This window comes from Berghia stephanieae, chromosome 10 (genome assembly GCF_034508935.2).
Source record: "Berghia stephanieae isolate SIO BIC M18660-M18661 chromosome 10, UCSD_Bste_1.3, whole genome shotgun sequence".
Taxonomy (NCBI): domain Eukaryota; kingdom Metazoa; phylum Mollusca; class Gastropoda; order Nudibranchia; family Aeolidiidae; genus Berghia; species Berghia stephanieae.
In genome coordinates, this window is record NC_088369.1 from 510,140 (window position 1) to 529,914 (window position 19,775).

General features: G+C 36.1%; 4 protein-coding genes across 4 annotated transcripts in view; 3 read left to right on the top strand and 1 right to left on the bottom strand.

Moving 5' to 3' along the window:
* Positions 1-9,918, bottom strand: part of LOC144956018 (uncharacterized) — a 63,170-nt gene extending 53,252 nt beyond the window's left edge. The window contains exons 1-4 of the mRNA XM_078886306.1: positions 9,694-9,918; positions 5,591-5,675; positions 4,301-4,395; positions 2,176-2,280 (exon numbers count right to left, since the gene is read on the bottom strand). Of these exons, the coding sequence (XP_078742432.1) occupies positions 2,176-2,280; positions 4,301-4,395; positions 5,591-5,675; positions 9,694-9,756 (348 nt within the window). The 5' untranslated portion in view covers positions 9,757-9,918. The remainder of the gene's footprint in view (positions 1-2,175; positions 2,281-4,300; positions 4,396-5,590; positions 5,676-9,693) is intronic.
* A 5,642-nt stretch (positions 9,919-15,560) lies between these two features.
* Positions 15,561-17,037, top strand: LOC144955961 (uncharacterized). The gene is made up of 2 exons (XM_078886224.1): positions 15,561-15,696; positions 16,037-17,037. The coding sequence occupies exons 1-2, from the start codon at positions 15,561-15,563 to the stop codon at positions 17,035-17,037; spliced, it is 1,137 nt and encodes a 378-aa protein (XP_078742350.1).
* Positions 17,038-17,085: 48 nt separating this feature from the next.
* LOC144955962 (uncharacterized) lies at positions 17,086-17,799 on the top strand. The gene has a single exon (XM_078886225.1). It carries the CDS (start codon positions 17,086-17,088, stop codon positions 17,797-17,799), a length of 714 nt encoding a protein of 237 aa, XP_078742351.1.
* A 23-nt stretch (positions 17,800-17,822) lies between these two features.
* Positions 17,823-19,430, top strand: LOC144955963 (uncharacterized). The gene has a single exon (XM_078886226.1). The coding sequence runs from the start codon at positions 17,823-17,825 to the stop codon at positions 19,428-19,430; it is 1,608 nt and encodes a 535-aa protein (XP_078742352.1).
* Positions 19,431-19,775: the final 345 nt, after the last annotated feature.

Genomic DNA, 19,775 nt, shown 5'->3' on the forward strand with positions numbered 1-19,775 from the left:
ATCCAAGCAGGGAACATTGGCAAAAGGCCACACAGGCCCATCACTGCAAATGTTCCAATCCAAGCAGGGAACATTGGCAAAAGGCCACACAGGCCCATCACTGCAAATGTTCCAATCCAAGCAGGGAACATTTGCAAAAGGCCACACAGGCCCATCACTGCAATGTTCCAATCCAAGCAGGGAACATTTGCAAAAGGCCACAGGCCATCACTGCAAATGTTCCAATCCAAGCAGGGAACATTTGCAAAAGGCCACACAGGCCCATCACTGTAATGTTCCAATCAAAGCAGGGAACATTTGCAAAAGGCCAACAGGCCCTTTCACTGCAATGTTCCAATCCAAGCAGGGAACATTGGCAAAAGGCCACACAGGCCCATCACTGCAAATGTTCCAATCCAAGCAGGGAACATTTGCAAAAGGCCACACAGGCCCATCACTGCTAATGTTCCCATCAAAGCAGGGAACAGTCACAGATTATTTGACGAATGAGTGCTTTCAAAACTGTTTTGAAAGTTTCCAAGCAGTCAACGTTTGTTATGCCCGGTGGCAGGACATTCCAGTCATTTATTGTTCATGGGAAAATGCTGTGTTTGTATGTTTCTGTTCTTGTAAAAGGTTGTATGTATTGTGATGCATTGTATCTACATGTAGCGTGCCTATCTGATTTGCTTTTTATGTAGTTTGGGGTGATGATTGGTGAGTTTGAGTCGAAGGTTTTGTGTAAGGTTACAAGATGGGATACCTTGAGCCGGTTTTTCAATGGTTTCCATTCAAGTGACTGGAGGGAGGACATCATACAACCCATGTCTCTGGATTTGTATCCAGTTGAGAATCTTGCAGCTGATCTTTGTACTTTTTCAATCTTGTCTATGTCCTTTTTTGTGTAGGGGTCCCACAAGGCGCTGGCATATTCTAATCTTGGCCTCTTATTGAGATGAACTACCAGGTATTTTATGGAGTCAGCATGTTGTAAGAGATGATCATACCTTGTGTAATTGTGAATATAAGGTTCTTTTTTTGTTTGATATTGACATGACATAGCTCTTTGATGGACGTATCTTCATGTGCCATGTATCTGACGACGTCTGGAGGGAATCAAGATCTTTCTTGAGTTCATGTGAATTTGCACTACTATCTATTGTCCTGTAAAGAAGGCTATTATCTGCAAACAGTTTAAGCCTTGTTTGTGGAGATAATTCGTTTCCAAGGTCATTTATAAATATCAAGAAGCATAAAGGCCCAAGTACTGTTCCTTGCAGTACTCCTGATAAGATTCCGTCAATGACACCTTGTTGCATTCGATTGCAAAGCCAGTCCTTGAACCAAAGTAGAAGATTTTGCAGTTGTTGTTCCATATTCTCTGACTTATTTGTTTCGGTACCCCCAATATTCCGAATTTCACTTTGCCCAAGCTTGAATAGTAATCGTTTGTGTGGTACATTATCAAACGCTTTAGAGAAGTCTCGTACCAGGAGATCAATTTGGGTTTTGGTTGTCTGGTGATCTTGCAATGTCTTCTACTGTATTGATTGGTCTGAAAATGTTTTCCACCGTTTTCTCCAGATCTAACAGTCTGATAGAACAGCAACATCATAAATGCGTGCTGGACTGAAGGGACAGAAAAATATTTCAACTGCATCTGGGAATGACACCTGGTCCTTTGAAAAAGGAGTGTAGAGCTACTGGGTTATCAGTTTTAGTAGGTTTCTTTTTCAGAGCCATTTGGCCCATGGAGCTGGAGTTTATCACAGTTTCTGTAAAGTCAAATGGACAGTAAAAATTGCTTGCTATCACTTTTCTAGACAGATCTAACAGATCCAGCTATCCAATCATTGCCGGGTGGACCTGTGTGTGGGGGGGGGGGGAACAAGAAAAAAATCTCAACTGCACCCAGGATTGATCTTACTCCCTTTGCTTGTGAAAAGAGTGGCCTATCAACTGAGCTATCAGGAACCCATAGTGGTTAAACATGATGATGAATTTTTCTTTTCTTTTTTAATGTGACAACAACAATAATAATAATAATAATAATAATAATAATAATAATAATAATAATAATAACAATAATAATAATAATAATAATATAATAATAATAATAATAATAATAATAATAATAATAATAATAATAACAACAACAGATGATTATTATGAAAGCCACATTTGGAACCAACAAACCTTCATTCTATCTGCATTTGTCTCCTGGCTGAGTTGGACTGCGTTATAAGCAGCAAGAATCTCATTTCGGTTCTGTTCACTCTCTTTCAATTGATCACTGAGTTCCTGAAAAAAAAAATGATAAAGTAATATATATATATATATATTATATATATATATATATAATAAATATATATATATATATATAATATATATATATATATATATATTATATATATAATATATATATATATATATATATATATATATATATATATATATATATATATATATATATATATATATAATAATATATATTATATATATATATAATTATATATATATATATATATATATATATATATATATATATATATATATATATATATATATATATATATATATATATAATATTAAAATATAAAATATATATAAATTATAAAAACAAAAACAATGAAATAATAGTACTCCACTTTTGATGAAAGGAGCTATTTATAAAATATTTCAAGTATAATTAAGATCAACTTACACAATATTGTTTTGAGCATTCGCTCTCATCAGAAAGTCTCATCTTCCTGATGAGAGCGATTGCTCAAAACAATATTGTTCAAAGCCAAGAACAGCACCATACATGTATGATGGGGAGAAATGACAAAGATCATCTATTTTTATTCTTTTTGACTTTGCCAACTTATCAGCCTTTATATCTTATGTAATGAAAAAAAATTGCCTTCTGCTGATCCTTCACCTTTGCTGTAGTCTCACTGCTCGTCAAATCTTGGACTTTTTACACGATCTCACAAAATTCAAGGATTTTTTTGATGAGTTTTCTATTAAAATGAAAATCTAAGAAGTTTTCAAGGAGATTTTCATGATAATATCAAAATCATGCAGTTTTCACAGAGTCCTTAAATTTAGGTTTAAGGAGGCCGCAGGAACCCAGCTTACAGAAACAGGACACACCTAAGCGGCTATGTGGTTTCGTGGTATGACACTTGCTTTCAGATCAGAAGGTCGAGGGTTCGAGACTCACTCAGCGCATAGTCGAGTCCTTGGATAAAGCTCTTTACTCACATTCTCTCATGCTCTGTCCTAAATGTTAAGTGTTGCTGTTGGCCAGGGACCCCTTGTAAAGTGCTTTGAGCACGTTTAGTGGATATTCCACTCTATAAAAGCAAAATTAAAAAATAAAATGTTTGACTATTTGCTTAATGATATACAATAAGCTGAATGAGATGTCAGGATGACCAGGGCCAATGATAAATGAAAATACATCTTATCCAAACCATGAATAACATTTCAGAAACACAAAAATGAATTAAAAAAGAATAATATAATAAAATAAATAAATAATAAAGGACCAATAAAAAATCACCATGCAATTTAAATTTGAAATACAGTAGTGGCTTGTATCAGATTTAATAATAATAATTATGATGAATATAATAATAATAATAATAATATAATAAATAATAATAATAATAATAATAATAATAATAATAATTAATAATAATAATAATAATATAATAAATATATATAATAATAATAATATAATAAATAATTAATAATAATAATAATAATAATAATAATAATAATAATAATAATAATTAATAATAATAATAATATAATATAATAATAATAATAATAATAATAATAATAATAATAATAATAATAATAATAATAATAATAATAATAATAATAATAATAACAATAATAATAATAGTAATAATAATAATAATAAATCTTTATTGTCCAGAATGGCAATTCATGTTTGGTTCCACCGCATGACTAAATCAATTACAAAGGCAAAGACTCTCTCTCTCTCTCTCTTTCACACACACACACACACACACACACATACATACATACATACACACACACATAGACATACACATAGGCACATAATAGGCATACACTCGCATAGGCAAATACAAGTGATAAACTCACATTGTGCATATATATTTGTCGCTTAATCGGAAATGCCATTTGTCTCTCTCATGCTCACGCTATGGAAACCAGGATAAACTCCAGCCCCTTGGAGGCTCTTGGCCCTGAAGAAATATTTGTTTGTTGGGGTTTTTTTATCTACATGAATATAAATGCACAAAAACAATAAATCCAGACACCGTTAATTTGCGCTACATACCTGTATTGTCCTTAGATTTTCGTTCTCCTTGTCTTCCTTTCCTTTAGCAGAAGTTCCTTCCTCTTTATTAGTTTCTCCCAACATATTTTCGAGTTCTGTTAATTAAATATCAAGGCAGAAAAGAGCTAATATAAACTTAGAGTCAAAATGATACAAAGCTGCTAGAAGCTGTGGACTGTACGAAAGTAATAATCAAAAATGAATAGAACACCTTCAAAAAAGAACAAATTACCAAACACGGAATGTTTCAGGCTTAAAACCCTTCTTCAGCCAACAAAAAAAAAAAAACCAATAGAGACATATATACTGGCGGAAAGTGCTTTGCGACAGACTGGCGTCCTATCCAGAAATTGATATTGTCCGTTTCAGGCTATTGTAACCGCAATAAACTCCAGCTCCATGGGCCTTATGGCTCTGATGGACTACTATAAAACAATCACTTGGAACATTCTCAAAATATTATGCACTGTAACTAAATAAAGCTTATCGACAAGTGAGTTGTATCAACCTGTATAATGAAAGAAGTTGGGATGTCTTTGCATATTCTAACACTACCCGTCATATCCTAGTGTACTTTTGCATGGTGATCTTATTCACCCTGAACCAAAAACCATAAAAAATGATTTTTAAAAGTAAATAAATAAATAAATAAAAATTCCATTTATTCATCCCATAGGGAAAATGTGTCTCTAGGGTCTATTGAAATATTCCAGGCATCAGCCGCAGTGCAGCGTTGCAAATTCAGCTAGAGCAAAGTGACTTGCTCAAGGCCACACAGCGCGGCAGCAGTGATTGAACTCGGTACCTTTCGAGTACGTAGCAAAGACTGTACCACTGAGCCACAGTGAAATAAAATTTTGTCAATTCAAATTGGTCTTAATTTTAAAAACACTTCATTCAATAAAGTTATTTTTGAGCACTTATGTGATCTTGCAGTATGATACTCATCTTTGGACTGGAAGGTCCAGGGTTTGAGTCCTGCTCTGAGCAACGCACAGTCAAGTCCTTGGTAAAATCTCATTACTCAGATTCTCTCACCTTATTCAAGTGTAAAATGAGTATCTGGTCGTAAACAGCGTCAGAAAAAAAAAATACTCACCAAACAGGTGTCGTGTTTCATCCTACATGATAAGCTTTGCTGTTGGCTAAAGACCCGTTGTGAAGTGCTTTGAGCATGTTTAATGGATATTGCCCAATATAATTGCTCATTTTTCTTTTTTTTCTGGTCACCACTTAGCTACAGCTTGTTGTGAGTGAAATTCGATTGAAAAGTTGCTGGGATTTACTTACCAGAGTTTTTGGCCTTCATTTTCTGCATTAGAATCGTCTGCCTCTTGACAAACTTGATCAGATCTTCTCGACTCAGAGAATCAAGCTGGAGAAGGGGATGTGAATGGGAGTGAGAGAAAGAAAAAAATAAATAACATAAAATGAAACAGGATTTAAATATCACATCAAAATATCCCAGCATTTTTACAGGCTATAAATTATCAAAGGCTGAAATTTTACCACAATCAAAGCCAGTTATAGAAATATACGTACACAGTTTTTCAATAAAATATGTTGAAAAATTCTAATTCAACGAATATCTTAATAAACACATTGCACAAATGTCATATCAAAGTTTTTGGATGTAATTCTCAAATGATTCTTGTATGATCTCTTGACCCCTTATTTTGCTTCAAAATGTTCTACAGGAGGTCAAAACTAACAGCAACATATAACATGAAGGACAAGACATGATGCCTATAAGGCGCTTTTTCACAACTTGTTTTGCAGCCAAATACTCGGTTTACACATGAGTGCCATGAGAAAAGGACTCAACTTTGCACCACCAAGATCTGGACTCTAACCAAAGCTACCAGTCCAAGTCCAAAGGCGATTGTCATGCCACAAGACCATCATCATCATCATTGCCTTTTTTACCATGGGTCAGGGTATAGGCCACAGACAAACAGTCCATCCTTCTCTATCCTGGGCTAACTTTTTTAACTTGTTCCATGTCTTATCATCCTCTGTATATCAGCTTCTTTAATTATTCTCCAGGTTCCCCATGGCTTTCCCCCTGATCTTCTGCCCTGAGGGTTCCAGTCCAATACTTTCTTTGTTTTAGTGGAGTCATTCTTTCTAAGGGTGTGTCCAATCCACCTCCATCGTCTTCTTCCTTTTTCCTCTCCCACTGGTTTCTGCTGTTCTTTTCCATACTTCTTCGTTCTGAATTTTATCCATCCATTTTATTCTGAGTAGCTTACGCACGCACCTGTTTACGAAAATATGTATCCTCCTTATACATGCCTGCAATGCATTCCAAGTTTCACATCCATACAGTAGGACAGACTTCACGTTTGAGGTGAAAAGTCTTAGCTTTAGTCGAAGGGAGATATCTTTAGTTCTCCAAACTCTGTTCAAATATGTGAATGCAGCCTGTGCCTTTCCTATCCGTGCTTTCACCGGTGCCTCCATCCTTGTCAATTATACTCCTGAGATAGTAGAAATTGTCTATATCTTCAAGTTCCTGATCTTTTACTTTGATCTGCTCTCTTTGACGCTTACCTATCCTTAAGACCTTTGACTTTGCAGGGTGAATTCTTAGACCAATTGATTCCGAGAGGCTGTTTATAACCGTGGTTTTTGTTTGCAAGACCATAATAACAAGAAATGAAGTGAATAGAAAAGTGCCAGAAGATAATAAAGAATAAAAACTTTGCAGTGACAAGGATTCAAACCCACGACACGAATGTTTCGATATCTCCGCCTGGCCACAAGATGGACATCTACAATCTGGTGGTGTATTGCAGAACGTCCCTCTAGTGGCCAGGCAGAGTTGCTGTAGCATCAGGTCGTGGGTGTGAATCCTCAACGTCGCAAAGTTTTAATTTTCTATTGTCTTCTGGCACTTTTCTACTCACTTCATTTCGTGCTATTATCAACATTAGTCCCTGCTCCACTAACTTTTCTGAATTAATATTCAAACAAGACCATAGAACTGCAAAAATTTTAATCACATATCAATTACAAAGCTTCAATTCTGGGTTAAGAGGATGTAATGACAAAGCGGAGAAGATGGGGGGGGGGGGGGGGAGGAGGATATGGGGCTGAATATTTGTTTTCTTTTAAAGGAATTTTGCTGAGCTTGAGACACTTTTAAGCTATTCATCAGCGCAAATAAATAAGAAGCTAGGATTTGTAAAATTTTTAATGGATACAGTAAAGTCCAGATACACTAACATATCTTTAATGGGCGTCCCAATTATATAAGCTTGCTATCGAGTTCCTGTTCTTTTTTCTCCTAATATTCCTGTGCGCAAAAAAAGGTTTGAAAACCACTGGTCTAGAGTATTGTACTATTCACACCTTTTTCATCAGATATTTAGATATTTACTCATTTCAAATGCTTGTTGTACATTTATATCTGGTATGGGACTCAACGTTTAAAGGCCAAGATTTTGGCGGATGGAATAAATGATGTCAAGAAGTGGATGAAGTGATTTTAAAGGGATTTAACTCTTTTGTTGGCAAACCTCAATGGATGATTACTTTGGTGGTGAAGAATTCCATACAATTGGAACATAAAATGCAAAACTATGCTTAGCAAACCTTATTATTGACATGTTTTTCTTAATAAGCTAGTGGATAGATTATTATGATTATGATTCGTGTTGAATTTAAGATAGTTAAACGAATCAACAGGTTAAGAGAAAACATTTTCTCTGAGACATTTAAAACACACAAAAAACATTTTCTTCATTTATTTGAATAGCCTTTAGAGACATTGTAGCTCTATTCGTAGAGTTTTATGATACAGCAGTCTCTATTCAATCTTTTACTACGAGTTTCCAAACAAACATCTTTTCTTTTCACAAAAGATGTCCTTAATTAATTCTGATTTCCCCTGAAAACAAATTAGAGTTGCAGATTATTCAAAGTGTTAAATGAGGAAAAGCAAAAAAAAAAAAAAAAGTTAATTAAATAGGCCTAATATGAAATATATGTTGGTAAGCATCTGATTTGGGTAAGGGGGGAGGGGTTGGAGAAGAGGCAGGGAAATCTATTCAGTAAAATTTCCTACCTTAAGCTTTTTTTCAATGGATGTAGAAACATTAAAAATCCATTAGAATATACATAATTATAAATAATCAAAATGAAACAAATAAAAAATCATTGATAACATCAAACAGGTTTTGAGCTCCCCTGTTATATAAAGAATAACACTAACAGTTTTACATCAGCTGCAACAAAGGGCTAGAAAGAGTATGCTATTATTTATTGACAGCATGGTTGGAGTAATCATTTTTGTTTTTGTGGGCTCTTACAGCACTTGCGGCACTATTCGGTAAGTTCAATGGCAGTAAAAGAGAAGATGAGAGAGAAAAAATGTGCAGATCTTAAGTTAAAAGCATCGAATTGAAGAAAAACCAAGACAAGCGGGTCTGGTTCAAATAGGGAACTGAAGACAACACGAGCAACTCATCAATGTGTCAATTTTGAAATTTTTAAATCAATTTTGTCAGAGACTGGTCTATTTCACATTAACGAGATATCCATTGTACTTTCTGGGATTTTATTTGATGGTCTGACAAAATTTTTGTCAGATAATCAAATAAAATCACAGAAAGTACAGAGGATGTCTCGTTTATAAAATAAATTTTAAAAATCCCTTTAATTAATTTTCTCAAGGGCCTATTCCAGGGGAAGACTGGAATAGCCCAGGCATCATCCGCAGTGCAGCACCGTAAATTGAGCTAGGAGGAGGTGACTTGATCAAGACCACACAGCGCAGTGGTGGGTGATCGAACTCGATACCTTTCGGGTACGAAGCAAACACCGGACAGCTGAGCCACGCAGAATGTGGAATGATCAGTCTCTGACAAAATTGATTAACAGGATGACACCAGATCATTTTTCCATTAGAATATTTTCTCTGTGATATTTTGAACAAGTACATTTTTTTCTTCATTATAAACCGAACTGAAAATTAAAAGGTCTTGTTATTTGAATAAATTTAAAATGAAATTTTATACAGTACAGACTAGACCACAGGGTTTAACTGGCTCAATTTTTTTCTAAACCACTCAAGACTTAAGCAAAGAAAATTTTAGGTTCTATTTTTTTTCCCATAGAGTACAATATTATTATTTTATTCATATATTTTACTCTCTCCTTACTTCCCATAATTTTACTGATCCAATACATAAACAACAACTTTGTTAAAAGGGAAAAAATAAAGTGCTAGACTGACTGACAAGGTGTTTGATAAATTTATACAACAGTGATTTATTCTTATTAATTTGTTTGACTGAATTGAATTTGACTGTGACTGTGATCATCATGACCATACACTCATACTCATACACACTTCTTTTTCTAACTCTAACTTCTACTTCTCTGATTACCTTTCCTTTCGGGGTCGCTGCCCCAGATGGAGGCAAGCTGGTGTTAGCTTGCTCGTCAGCCATAATAGGTTTTTCTCTCTAAAACCGTTGTTAAATTACTAAATGTTTTTTTTTTTTTTTTTTTTTAATATTTACGTAGACATCTCCGTCACTTCTTTGCCATTGTTGACAAAGTTGTCAAGATTTATTTCCATTGCGTGTCTACCGGAAGTTTTTTTTGCTTTTAATTTTCTGCCTTACTGCCCTTAGTTTCAGGAAAAAGGGGCGTTGGTCAAAATAAATAATTATCAACAATTCAGTGTCAGGTTAAACGAAGGCTTTAGTCTGTCCTCCTTAGTCATCCTCCATCACAAAGATCTATTTAGATTTGCTTGTTTTAAGGATTTAATTATAAAACCCATTCGACGCTTTTAGGTCATTTCAGCGCCCGCAAAAAGAAAGAGATAATAGGATAGTTGTCGACGCCCCTTCATTGCAGGCATTCAAGTGCCGTCTTGATGCTCATTGTGAAACAGAAAAATACTGTTTGTAAAGTTAAATTCAGACACCTCCTTCCACTATGTGGCATGCCCAGTTTTGAGAGACTTGAATTATATACGTTCACGAATGCACAAGAGCAGATAAAAGGCTGTAAAAGCCTACATAAATCTGGACTTATATCATATCATATCATATGATAGTTTTATGTTTAAATTTAATGACTTCGCTCAACATGCACCTTGGGGGGAAAATGATATTTTAAAATGAAATAACAAAATAAATAAAATTCCCTCTATTCGTCCCATAGGGGTAATTTGTTTCTAGGGTCTATTCCAATGGAAGACTGGAATAACCCAGGCATCAGCCGCACTACAGCGCCGCCAATTGAGCTCGGGTGAGGTGACTTGCTCAATGTCACACGGGGCAGCGGCGGGTGATCGAACTCGGTATCTTTCAGGTACGAAGAAAATACCGTACCGCTGAGTCACGCTGCCCCAGAGATCAGTAGTAAATTCAAAAACAATATTTTCCTAGTTCTTTATATGATTCCTTCAAAATGTCCAACCTGACATGACCGGAAGATCAAAGTCAGGGGGGGGGGGGGGGGGGGGGGGTCGGATGATCGCACAAGATTTGTTATAGAGTTTTTATGGGTTTTTTGCGACACGCTTAGGTCATTTCAGTGCCAGTAAAAAGAAAGAAAATGATATGGTAAAAAAATAATAAACCCAGCTTTACGATCAAAAGTACTAGAGAGAAGGAAAGACAAAGGGGAATGGTTCAAATATAGAACAGATGTAGAATCCAGAAGCAAACTATCAGTGTACTTAGATTGAAATCCCCTTAAAGTCTTATCCAGACATAAACACAAGACCCCCACTCAGATGAGCGCACTTAAATGTTTACAAATCTTTTTAATGATATTCAAAACAAACAAAAAAGGAACAATAAATAACGGATAGATTATTTACAAGGGGAAACATGTTATCTCCCCAAACTAAAACTCTAAATTTGACTGCTTCCCACTCAGCTAATGATTACGGCCAGGGCCAGAAAAAATAAAGTAATCTCATTCCGAGACAAAGGCAGAGAGCAAGTTGGAAAATAGATTGAGAAGACACAGTATGTGCCTCACTGCCCACGCCCACTATGAAAAGACAAATGATCACACCTAGACATCATGTTAATCAGTATATTTTTTTTCCAACCAATCAAACAGCGTGATTTGTGACAAACCCTCAAGTCAGCTCGGACAAATATAGCTGGTTGTATACAATCAATACAATGAAACGAGGTGGTCATAATCATTAGTCTCATCCAGATACAAGCACAGGTTCTGACTAAGAGGAACACGCTCAAATGCTTACATTATATATTCAAAACAACTAGAACAGAGAGAATGTTTACAACAACAAAATATCGTCTCCCAAAATTATTACTATGCATTTGACTCCCAGCCAAGGGAAAGGACAAATCCAAGTAATTTCATTCCAAGACAAACAGAAAACAGATATAGGGGTTTAGAAGACGGGAGATCAAGAACCCCACCCAGTCAGCTTCTTCACACCATTGTGATTAAATTTGTCTAAAGTGCCTTACCCAAGGATATACCACAGGATCCAGTTTTGTTTTCATTGTGAAAAACATAGTGAAAATGCATTCACAAATTGAAAAAATAAAATCAATACAGATTTTAAGATAGAAGTTTTATTCAGTTTCTTAACTTGCATCTTAACAAACAACTATGAAAAACTAAACTAAGACGAATGATATTTGTGGGTGTTGGGGACTTGTACTTGTACTTGTAATGAGGCAGCGTGGCTCAGCGGTATGGTCTTTGCTTCATACTCAAAAGGTAACGAGTTTGACTACCCGTCTAGCTGTGCGGCCTTGAGCAAGTCACCACGCCTTAGCTCACTTTGCAATGCAGCAAGGCGGCTAATGCCTGGGTTATTCCAGTTTTCCCTTGGAATAGACATCAAAGACAAACTACCCTTAGGGGATGAATAAAGGGATGTTGTTTTGTTTTTTTTAGTTTACTTATTCATTTTTTATACAACGATAATAAAAAAGGAATTACAAACATTTCACAAAAACAAAAATACATAAATCAAATCATATTTTAGGTACAATTATGAAACTTCGCACACATACTCTCAAACCATACTTCTACACTCATGTGCAACAACTAATTCATGAGACATCATGTGTGTTCATAATTGAGTGACACCAATAACTTACAAACACAACGCAGTTGAAAAAATGGGTCCCAAGACAGCTAACTTCAGAAATGAAAGTGCAGAGAAAAGACATTTGTACCCAATATTTAAAACGATATGACAAGAAAGGAGAGACTTTTCTGCAGGAAATTCTGACTGGTGATGAATCTTTCATCCACCACTATGACCCCTGACCCCTGAAACCAAATTGCACTCGATGGAGTACAGGCAAAAATCTTCTCCAAGCCCAAGGAAATTCAAAGTCATTGTCTCTGCAAAAAAAGGTCTAGATTACCATTTTCTGGGACATTGGAAGGCCTTGACCACGCGGAATTTCTTGAACAAGGGCAAACAGTGAACTCTAGACAATATGTTTCAACTCTACGAGCCCTCAAAATTAGACTCGCACAGGTTCGAAGTTGTAGAGAATCAACATTGCAGCATGACAATGCACGACCACACACACACTTTTTGTCAAATTTGGTTCAAATGTCCGACCCTACAGCACCCAAGGCCTGCCTTTAGTCCGGATCTTTCCCCATCTGACTATTTCTTGTTTCCCCAGCTCAAGAAGTATTTGAAAGAAAACCATTACAAGAGTGATTTGGAGGCAGTGGTGCCGAGCAAAATCACCAGGATTCATCGTTGATGGCATGCGCCAATTAGTTCGGTGTTGGCAGCTCTGTGTTGCTCGTGATGGTGATTATGTTGGAAAATAAATGGTGCGATACGCAGCTGAAATTCAAAGCTTTCTTTACATGTATTATGTTTGCATGTGCTGTTGAAAACAAAAAAAGTTATAACAAAACATTACTTATATATCTCCCGCCCTTGTATAATAGTATATAAGAGAGAGATGATTTACAGGAAAAAAAATATCAACTCTCAAAAAAAGGAACAATACAAAAACCGAGAGCAACTTGCAAAAGGAAAACCCAATACAGGGATAAAGAAGAAACAGCAAAAGTAATCCCTCCGCCCATCATGGAAAGTCAAAAGACCCGCCCAGTTTTGGAATTTATAGAACTTGAACTTGAAGTAATTTTGATGTCAAAATGGGAATGTCAATTCATAATAATATATTTAGATATAGTAAAGAGAAAGTAAAATACAATAAATTATACTCAACATCAGTTATTAGTTTCATACCTTTTTTAGGTTGTTTGTTTTTTTGGGGGTTTTTTTCTTTCTTTTTTTTTTTTTCTTCTCTTTTTATGAACTTGATATCGTTTGAGACAGTAAGGTCACATGAGCAGTGAGCTGTATTCAAAAGTTCAACCAATGGATCATGGTTTCCTTGAGCACTAATGACTCAGTCAGATCATTGCCTTCGTAAACTCTGAGTGTGACACTGGTCAAAAATATAAGTGATAACACTAGGCAACGACCACAGAGAGAATGATAGCAGTGGGAATTGTATTCTAAAGGATCATTGTTTTCATCCAGTGCTAAAAACAAAGACTCAATTTTAACTTTTCTTTGGTGATTGTTGCCTCGTGTTGTAATATGATTTTCAGGGAAGTTTTATAGTACTCGCTGGATTCCAGCACGCTCTTGGCAGAAGCCAAAAAAACATGCTAGAATCGTATAAGTTTCTTACATAAGTGATCAATCATCTCAAAACAGTAATATATCTGGATGAAGTCAAGGCAAAAAAACAAGAAAAAAAAAAAGTAAAGTTAAAAAGTTATGAAATCTAAAATTTTTAATTTTTTTTTAATGAGTTTTTATATAGCGCAATGTCCACTCGAATTCTCAAAGCATTTTACGAGGGGTCCCAGTCCAATAGCAAAAATTAGCATGTAGGACGAGACATAATGCCTGTTAGGCGATATTACATTTTTTTTTTTCGGACAAAACAACGCTGTTAATGGCCTGGTACTCATTTTACATAGTGAGAGAATGTGAGTGAAGAGGCTTTTCCAAGGACTCAACTATATGCCAAGTAAGGCTTGAACCCAGGTCTTCCGATCTGAAAACGAGTGTCATACCACTAGACCACATAGATTCTTGAACTCCTGTGTGTCAAATGTTGGAACAAGTTCCCAAAACCACATTGCATTGGCAACGTTTTATGCACATTATGAAACTATATATTCATCCTCCTCAATTCAAAAATTAAACTTATCTACCAAGGTGCTCAGAGTCTCTCTACAATGCAATGGTCTACGAATTTCAAACAAACAAAGACACATACACTCATAATCTCACACACATATCATACAAGAACAGATTGCAATGACCATACAATGTAACACACTCAAAAAATAATTGATTTCACCTCACATACTATATCCATAACTGTCCGGCTTTTAAAAGCATCAGTATGTACATAAGATATTGTCACTATGTCAAATGATTTTGAATGAACAATTCAAAGACCAAAATGAAATACCTAACAAATGCATTGAAATGGAGAAAGCATAAGTCATAAGCCCTGGCAAAAAGTTCTGTCTTTAAGTGTTTTCTGATATAATCAGCCTGGGAGAGTTCCTTGGCTTCAGAGGATGGCAGACCTGCCAAATGGAAAACTTCAAATTTAGTCATTTTTATATCAATTTTTAGTAATTTGATAAGGAAATTAGTAATTTCTGAAATCGTATATGAACAACCTCAATGTTGAAAATATAGATGAATGAAGAATTTATTGTATTACTTCCCTTTGTTTACGAAATTATAATTTGCCTTTATTCTGAACTGTTTGGACTGCAATGTTGTTGACTTTTGGCTTTTGATTTTTGATAAAAAAGATGTGAAGATGAACGAACACATGAGGCATTTCGGTGTTATTTTATCTTATCTTATTGACTTTTGACTTGATTATTAGACAAATATTACATGGTGCCGAAACCCGGGAGTCATAAGGTAAAGATTTAACAACTTTTAGAGTGATGGAATTCACAGTTTGAACTCGTTCGTCTGAATTCTGAACTACTAGGCCTTGGTTTCAGGTCATAGTAAGGCCAAGTATCGACATTCGTTTTTCGATAAATTTGACACACCATTGGACACATATAGGCCAAACTAAAAATTGGATGCATTTTTCGTGTTTTTGACATTTTGATGCTGCTATCGTGTTGACTGATTTGGAGTACTTGAAAATAACACTTGATGTTTACTTAATTGAATATTGTGCGCTTCTACTATGAATGACGAAGCGAAAAGAAAATGAGTAGCGGCAAGAGGCTGGCTGACTCGAGCAGGAAAAGATTAGACGATTCTTTGCGAAAAACAGACATTGAACACATCGAACTTACAGCACTTATTGATGAATTCGAAAAAACGGTTGAAAATTCTAGACAATGTGCAATTAGAAGTGGAATGTGCTTTAGGAAACAACATTGATGAATTAGAAAGTGACATTGATGATGCAGCCCGACTTTCGTGATGGAAAGATGGACATACTTTTGAAGGCTAAAGGAAAACTTGGTTCTTTAGCGCAACAGACTAGTAATAGCGTTAACAATGAAACGACTCGTTCGAATAGTGCGACAAATAATAGTATGCGAAATTACCAAAACTAGAACTTCCTACCTTTTCTGGAGACTATAATGAATGGCAACCATTTTGGGACAAATTTTCGGCAGTTATTGATTCATCTTCTATTCCAATCATCAATAAGTTTACCTGTCGTCAATCATTAGTCACGGGTGAGGCAGCATCGGCCATAATAGGACTTTCCTTAACTGAAGGAAATTATGGAAACGCTAAGGACATTCTACAAAAACAATTTGGTAGACCAAAAAGGATAATTTTTGGTCATATCCAGGACCTTTTACGAGGAAATTCTGTTTCGAAAGATAACTCAACTTCGGTAAAAAGCCTATGGAACTTGTATGACAGCATACAAAATCATGTGCGCAGTTTGGACAATTTGAACATCAGTGGGCAGCAGTATGGCGTTTTCCTTACCCCACTCGTGTTGCATCAGCTTCCAGCTACAATTCGATTGGAGTGGGCCAGGAACGGTGAGGGGCACGAAGGAGACCTGGAATATCTCCTTACATTCTTGTTTGAGGAAATTCGTAGAAGGGAGCGATCCCAGACGTTCCAGCCCGAAAAATCGAGTGGATCCGGTCGTTGTGATTATAAGGAGAAGAAATACCACCCCACTGCATCTTCTTTTGTTGTACATGATTCCAATTCTAAAAGAATATGTGTGTTTTGTGGTCAGACTCATTACGCAGACAAATGTGAGGATATTAGGTCCTTGAACTTTGAGGAAAGAAAAGATAAAATTAAGAAAATGGGACTTTGTTTCAAGTGTTTAGGTCGACATCTCTCAAGAGACTGTAATCATTCGTGTTACTTTTGCAAGGGATCCAATCATTCAGTATTGTGTAAACAAAAGATCAATCCAAAACAGACTGACCAGACAGCTGTTAGATCTGATGCTGACCCCTCAGTGCATGTTGGACTCTCACATGTGCATTCACAGAAGTTAACCACACTTATGCAAGTTGTACATGTGATGGTTCAGGGTATCAAGGTCTGCATCATGTTTGACAGCGGGTCTGACAGATCCTTTATCACTAGAGACTGCGCTAAGAAACTTAGATTGAAAAGAGTTGACCAGATTAATCTAAAATATCATTGTTTTGGGGAGATAGTGGAAAACCAGAGCAAAAGGAAGTTTTCCAATTAGAGTTTTTGGGAAATAAAATCAATTTAATTGGTATGAAATTGCGCCCCTATGTTTCGATCAGCAGTAGACAAGGAAGTACTGTCGGAGTTCCCTGACATCTCTTTTGTTGAAAATTATCAGATTAGTGAAACTGTCAAGGTAGATGTTTTGATAGGATTGGATTGGTATTGGTCTCTTATTAAAGATCAGAAAGGTTCATTATCCACAGGTTTGGTAGCTCAAAAAACTGTCTTTGGGTGGATGTTGTCTGGGGCTTGCTTGAGAGACCAATCTGGTGAAATTGTTCAAAGTAAAAAATCTCAGATAATGTTTTGTCAGACAGCAGTCTCTGATGGAACTGTTCGTAAAATGTGGGAACTAGAATCTATTGGAATTGATCCAGATGAGGTAAGTGATGAGAAGACTGAGAATGAATTTTTGACTTCCTTTTCAGATCAGATTGATTACAATGAAGGTAGGTACACTGTCAGGTTGCCATGGAAAAATGTGGGTTGCAAAAATTTGTTGTTAAACAATAGAGAGACTGCAGAAAAACGCTTGAACAGCTTGACCAGGAAGCTGGATAAATATTTATGCTTACGAGAGAAATATGACTCAGTACTCTCAGAATATGAAAATGAGGGTATCATCTCAGAGGTACCCCAAGGAGACTTGGAAATCGAGGACAGATCTATCTATTATTTACCGCATCGCCCTGTGGTGAGAAAGGATAGTTTGTCTACTAAGAAAGACCCGTTTTTGATGCTTCTTGCAAAGGCATAAATGATGTATCCTTGAATGATTGCATGGAGGTTGGACCAAAACTTATACCAGATTTGGTACAGATACTTCTCAGATTCAGAAGATGGAAGTTTGGACTAACCGCTGACATCAGGAAGGCATTCTTACAAATCAATCTCTGTTCACCAGATCAAGATGTTCACAGATTTTTGTGGAATGTCAATGGCCAGATTCTCTCAATGAAATTTGAGAGGGTTTGTTTTGGGAATGCTTGCAGTCCATTTTTGCTCAATGCCACGATAAGAAAACACTTGTCGACCTTTGAAGTTTCACCCACCATTGAAGAGCTGAAAAGCAACCTCTATGTAGATGATTGGCTCACTGGAGCAGACCACGAAGAAGATGTTTTGAACATGATGACTGAGGCACACTGTGTAATGCAGCAAGGAGGTTTTGAATTAACAAAGTGGACATCCAATTGCAAGGAGAAGAAAGATGACATATTAAAGACATTTGATGGATTTGTTGGGAACAGTACCACAAAGCTACTTGGTCTTTCCTGGAATACAGAAGAAGATAGCTTTGTTTTTGAAACATTACCAATCCAAGAGTCATGTCTTTTCACAAAGAGACTACTTCTGAGTATCACAGCCAGGTTGTTTGATCCTCTGGGATTTCTCACTCCATTCACAATCTCCTTAAGAATAATCTTTCAAGAGACATGGAGACAAGGACTTGATTGGGATGAAGTGCTCCCTGAAGAGATACAAAAGAAATTGAACAAGTGGATGGAGGATTTACAAGAAATAAAGAAATGGCGGAAACCTCGCTGTATCACACTCAGGCTTTGGACAAGTGATGAAACAAAACAGCTGTTGATTTATGCTGATTCCTCTGAAAAAGCATACGGATGTTGTGCTTACATGAAAACCACAGATGGAAACCAGATTAACATTTCCTTGGTGATGTCAAGAGTCAAAGTGGCACCCCTCAAAAAGGTCACCTTACCCAGACTTGAACTATTGGCTGCTCTTTTAGGCGCAAGACTTTTGAAATTTATTATAACCTCCCTTGAGTTGAACACTAACATTCGATACACCCTTTGGTCTGACTCTCAGATAGTATTAAATTGGAAAAAGGGGGACCCAGCAAGATGGAAGCAATTCATCCGCAATCGTGTGATCGAGATTCAAAATTTGACTGACCCATCACATTGGAGACATTGCTCAGGTGAGACAAATCCCGCTGACTTTCTGACTAGAGGCGTGAGTGCTAGTGTCTTACTGACCTCACACAAGTGGCTAAGAGGACCTGACTGGTTAAAAGAACAACAGACACATAGTGATGAAGAGACACTCACTGAATATGACGTTGACTCAATACAGGAAGAACAAGAGATGATAGAGACACCAAATGTGTGTTCTGTTGAAACAGACACCACACCCCTTATAGATTTCGGAAGATTTTCTAGCTTTGGAAAGTTACTGAGAGTAATTGTCTTAGTATTGAGTTTTGTGAAAAAGGTACGAAAAATTAAGGATGACCACAACAAGGAACTGACTGAGGCTAAACTGTTTCTGTTCAAATCCCTTCAGAATCAGTACTTCAGAGAAGAGGTAAGTTATCTTGAGAAGGGACGAGTCATTTGGAAAGGCGGCTATCGTCTTTCTTAGGAGAGGGCGGTTTACTTAGGGTAGGAGGAAGATCATGTAAATTTTTTGGGGTGTTTGGGAATACCAGTTGAACCAGACAGTGCATTTTGTCATTTTGTTTTACTCTTAATTTGGGGGTTTGTTTTGTTTTGTTTTTGCTTTTGTTGGCTTTTTTTTATTTTTATTATTTTTATTTTATTTTGGTTGATTAAATTTGGATTGTTTGGTCTTACATAGGCTAAGACCAGGTTGGAGTATGTTGAAAATATAGATGAATGAAGAATTTATTGTATTACTTCCCTTTGTTTACGAAATTATAATTTGCCTTTATTCTGAACTGTTTGGACTGCAATGTTGTTGACTTTT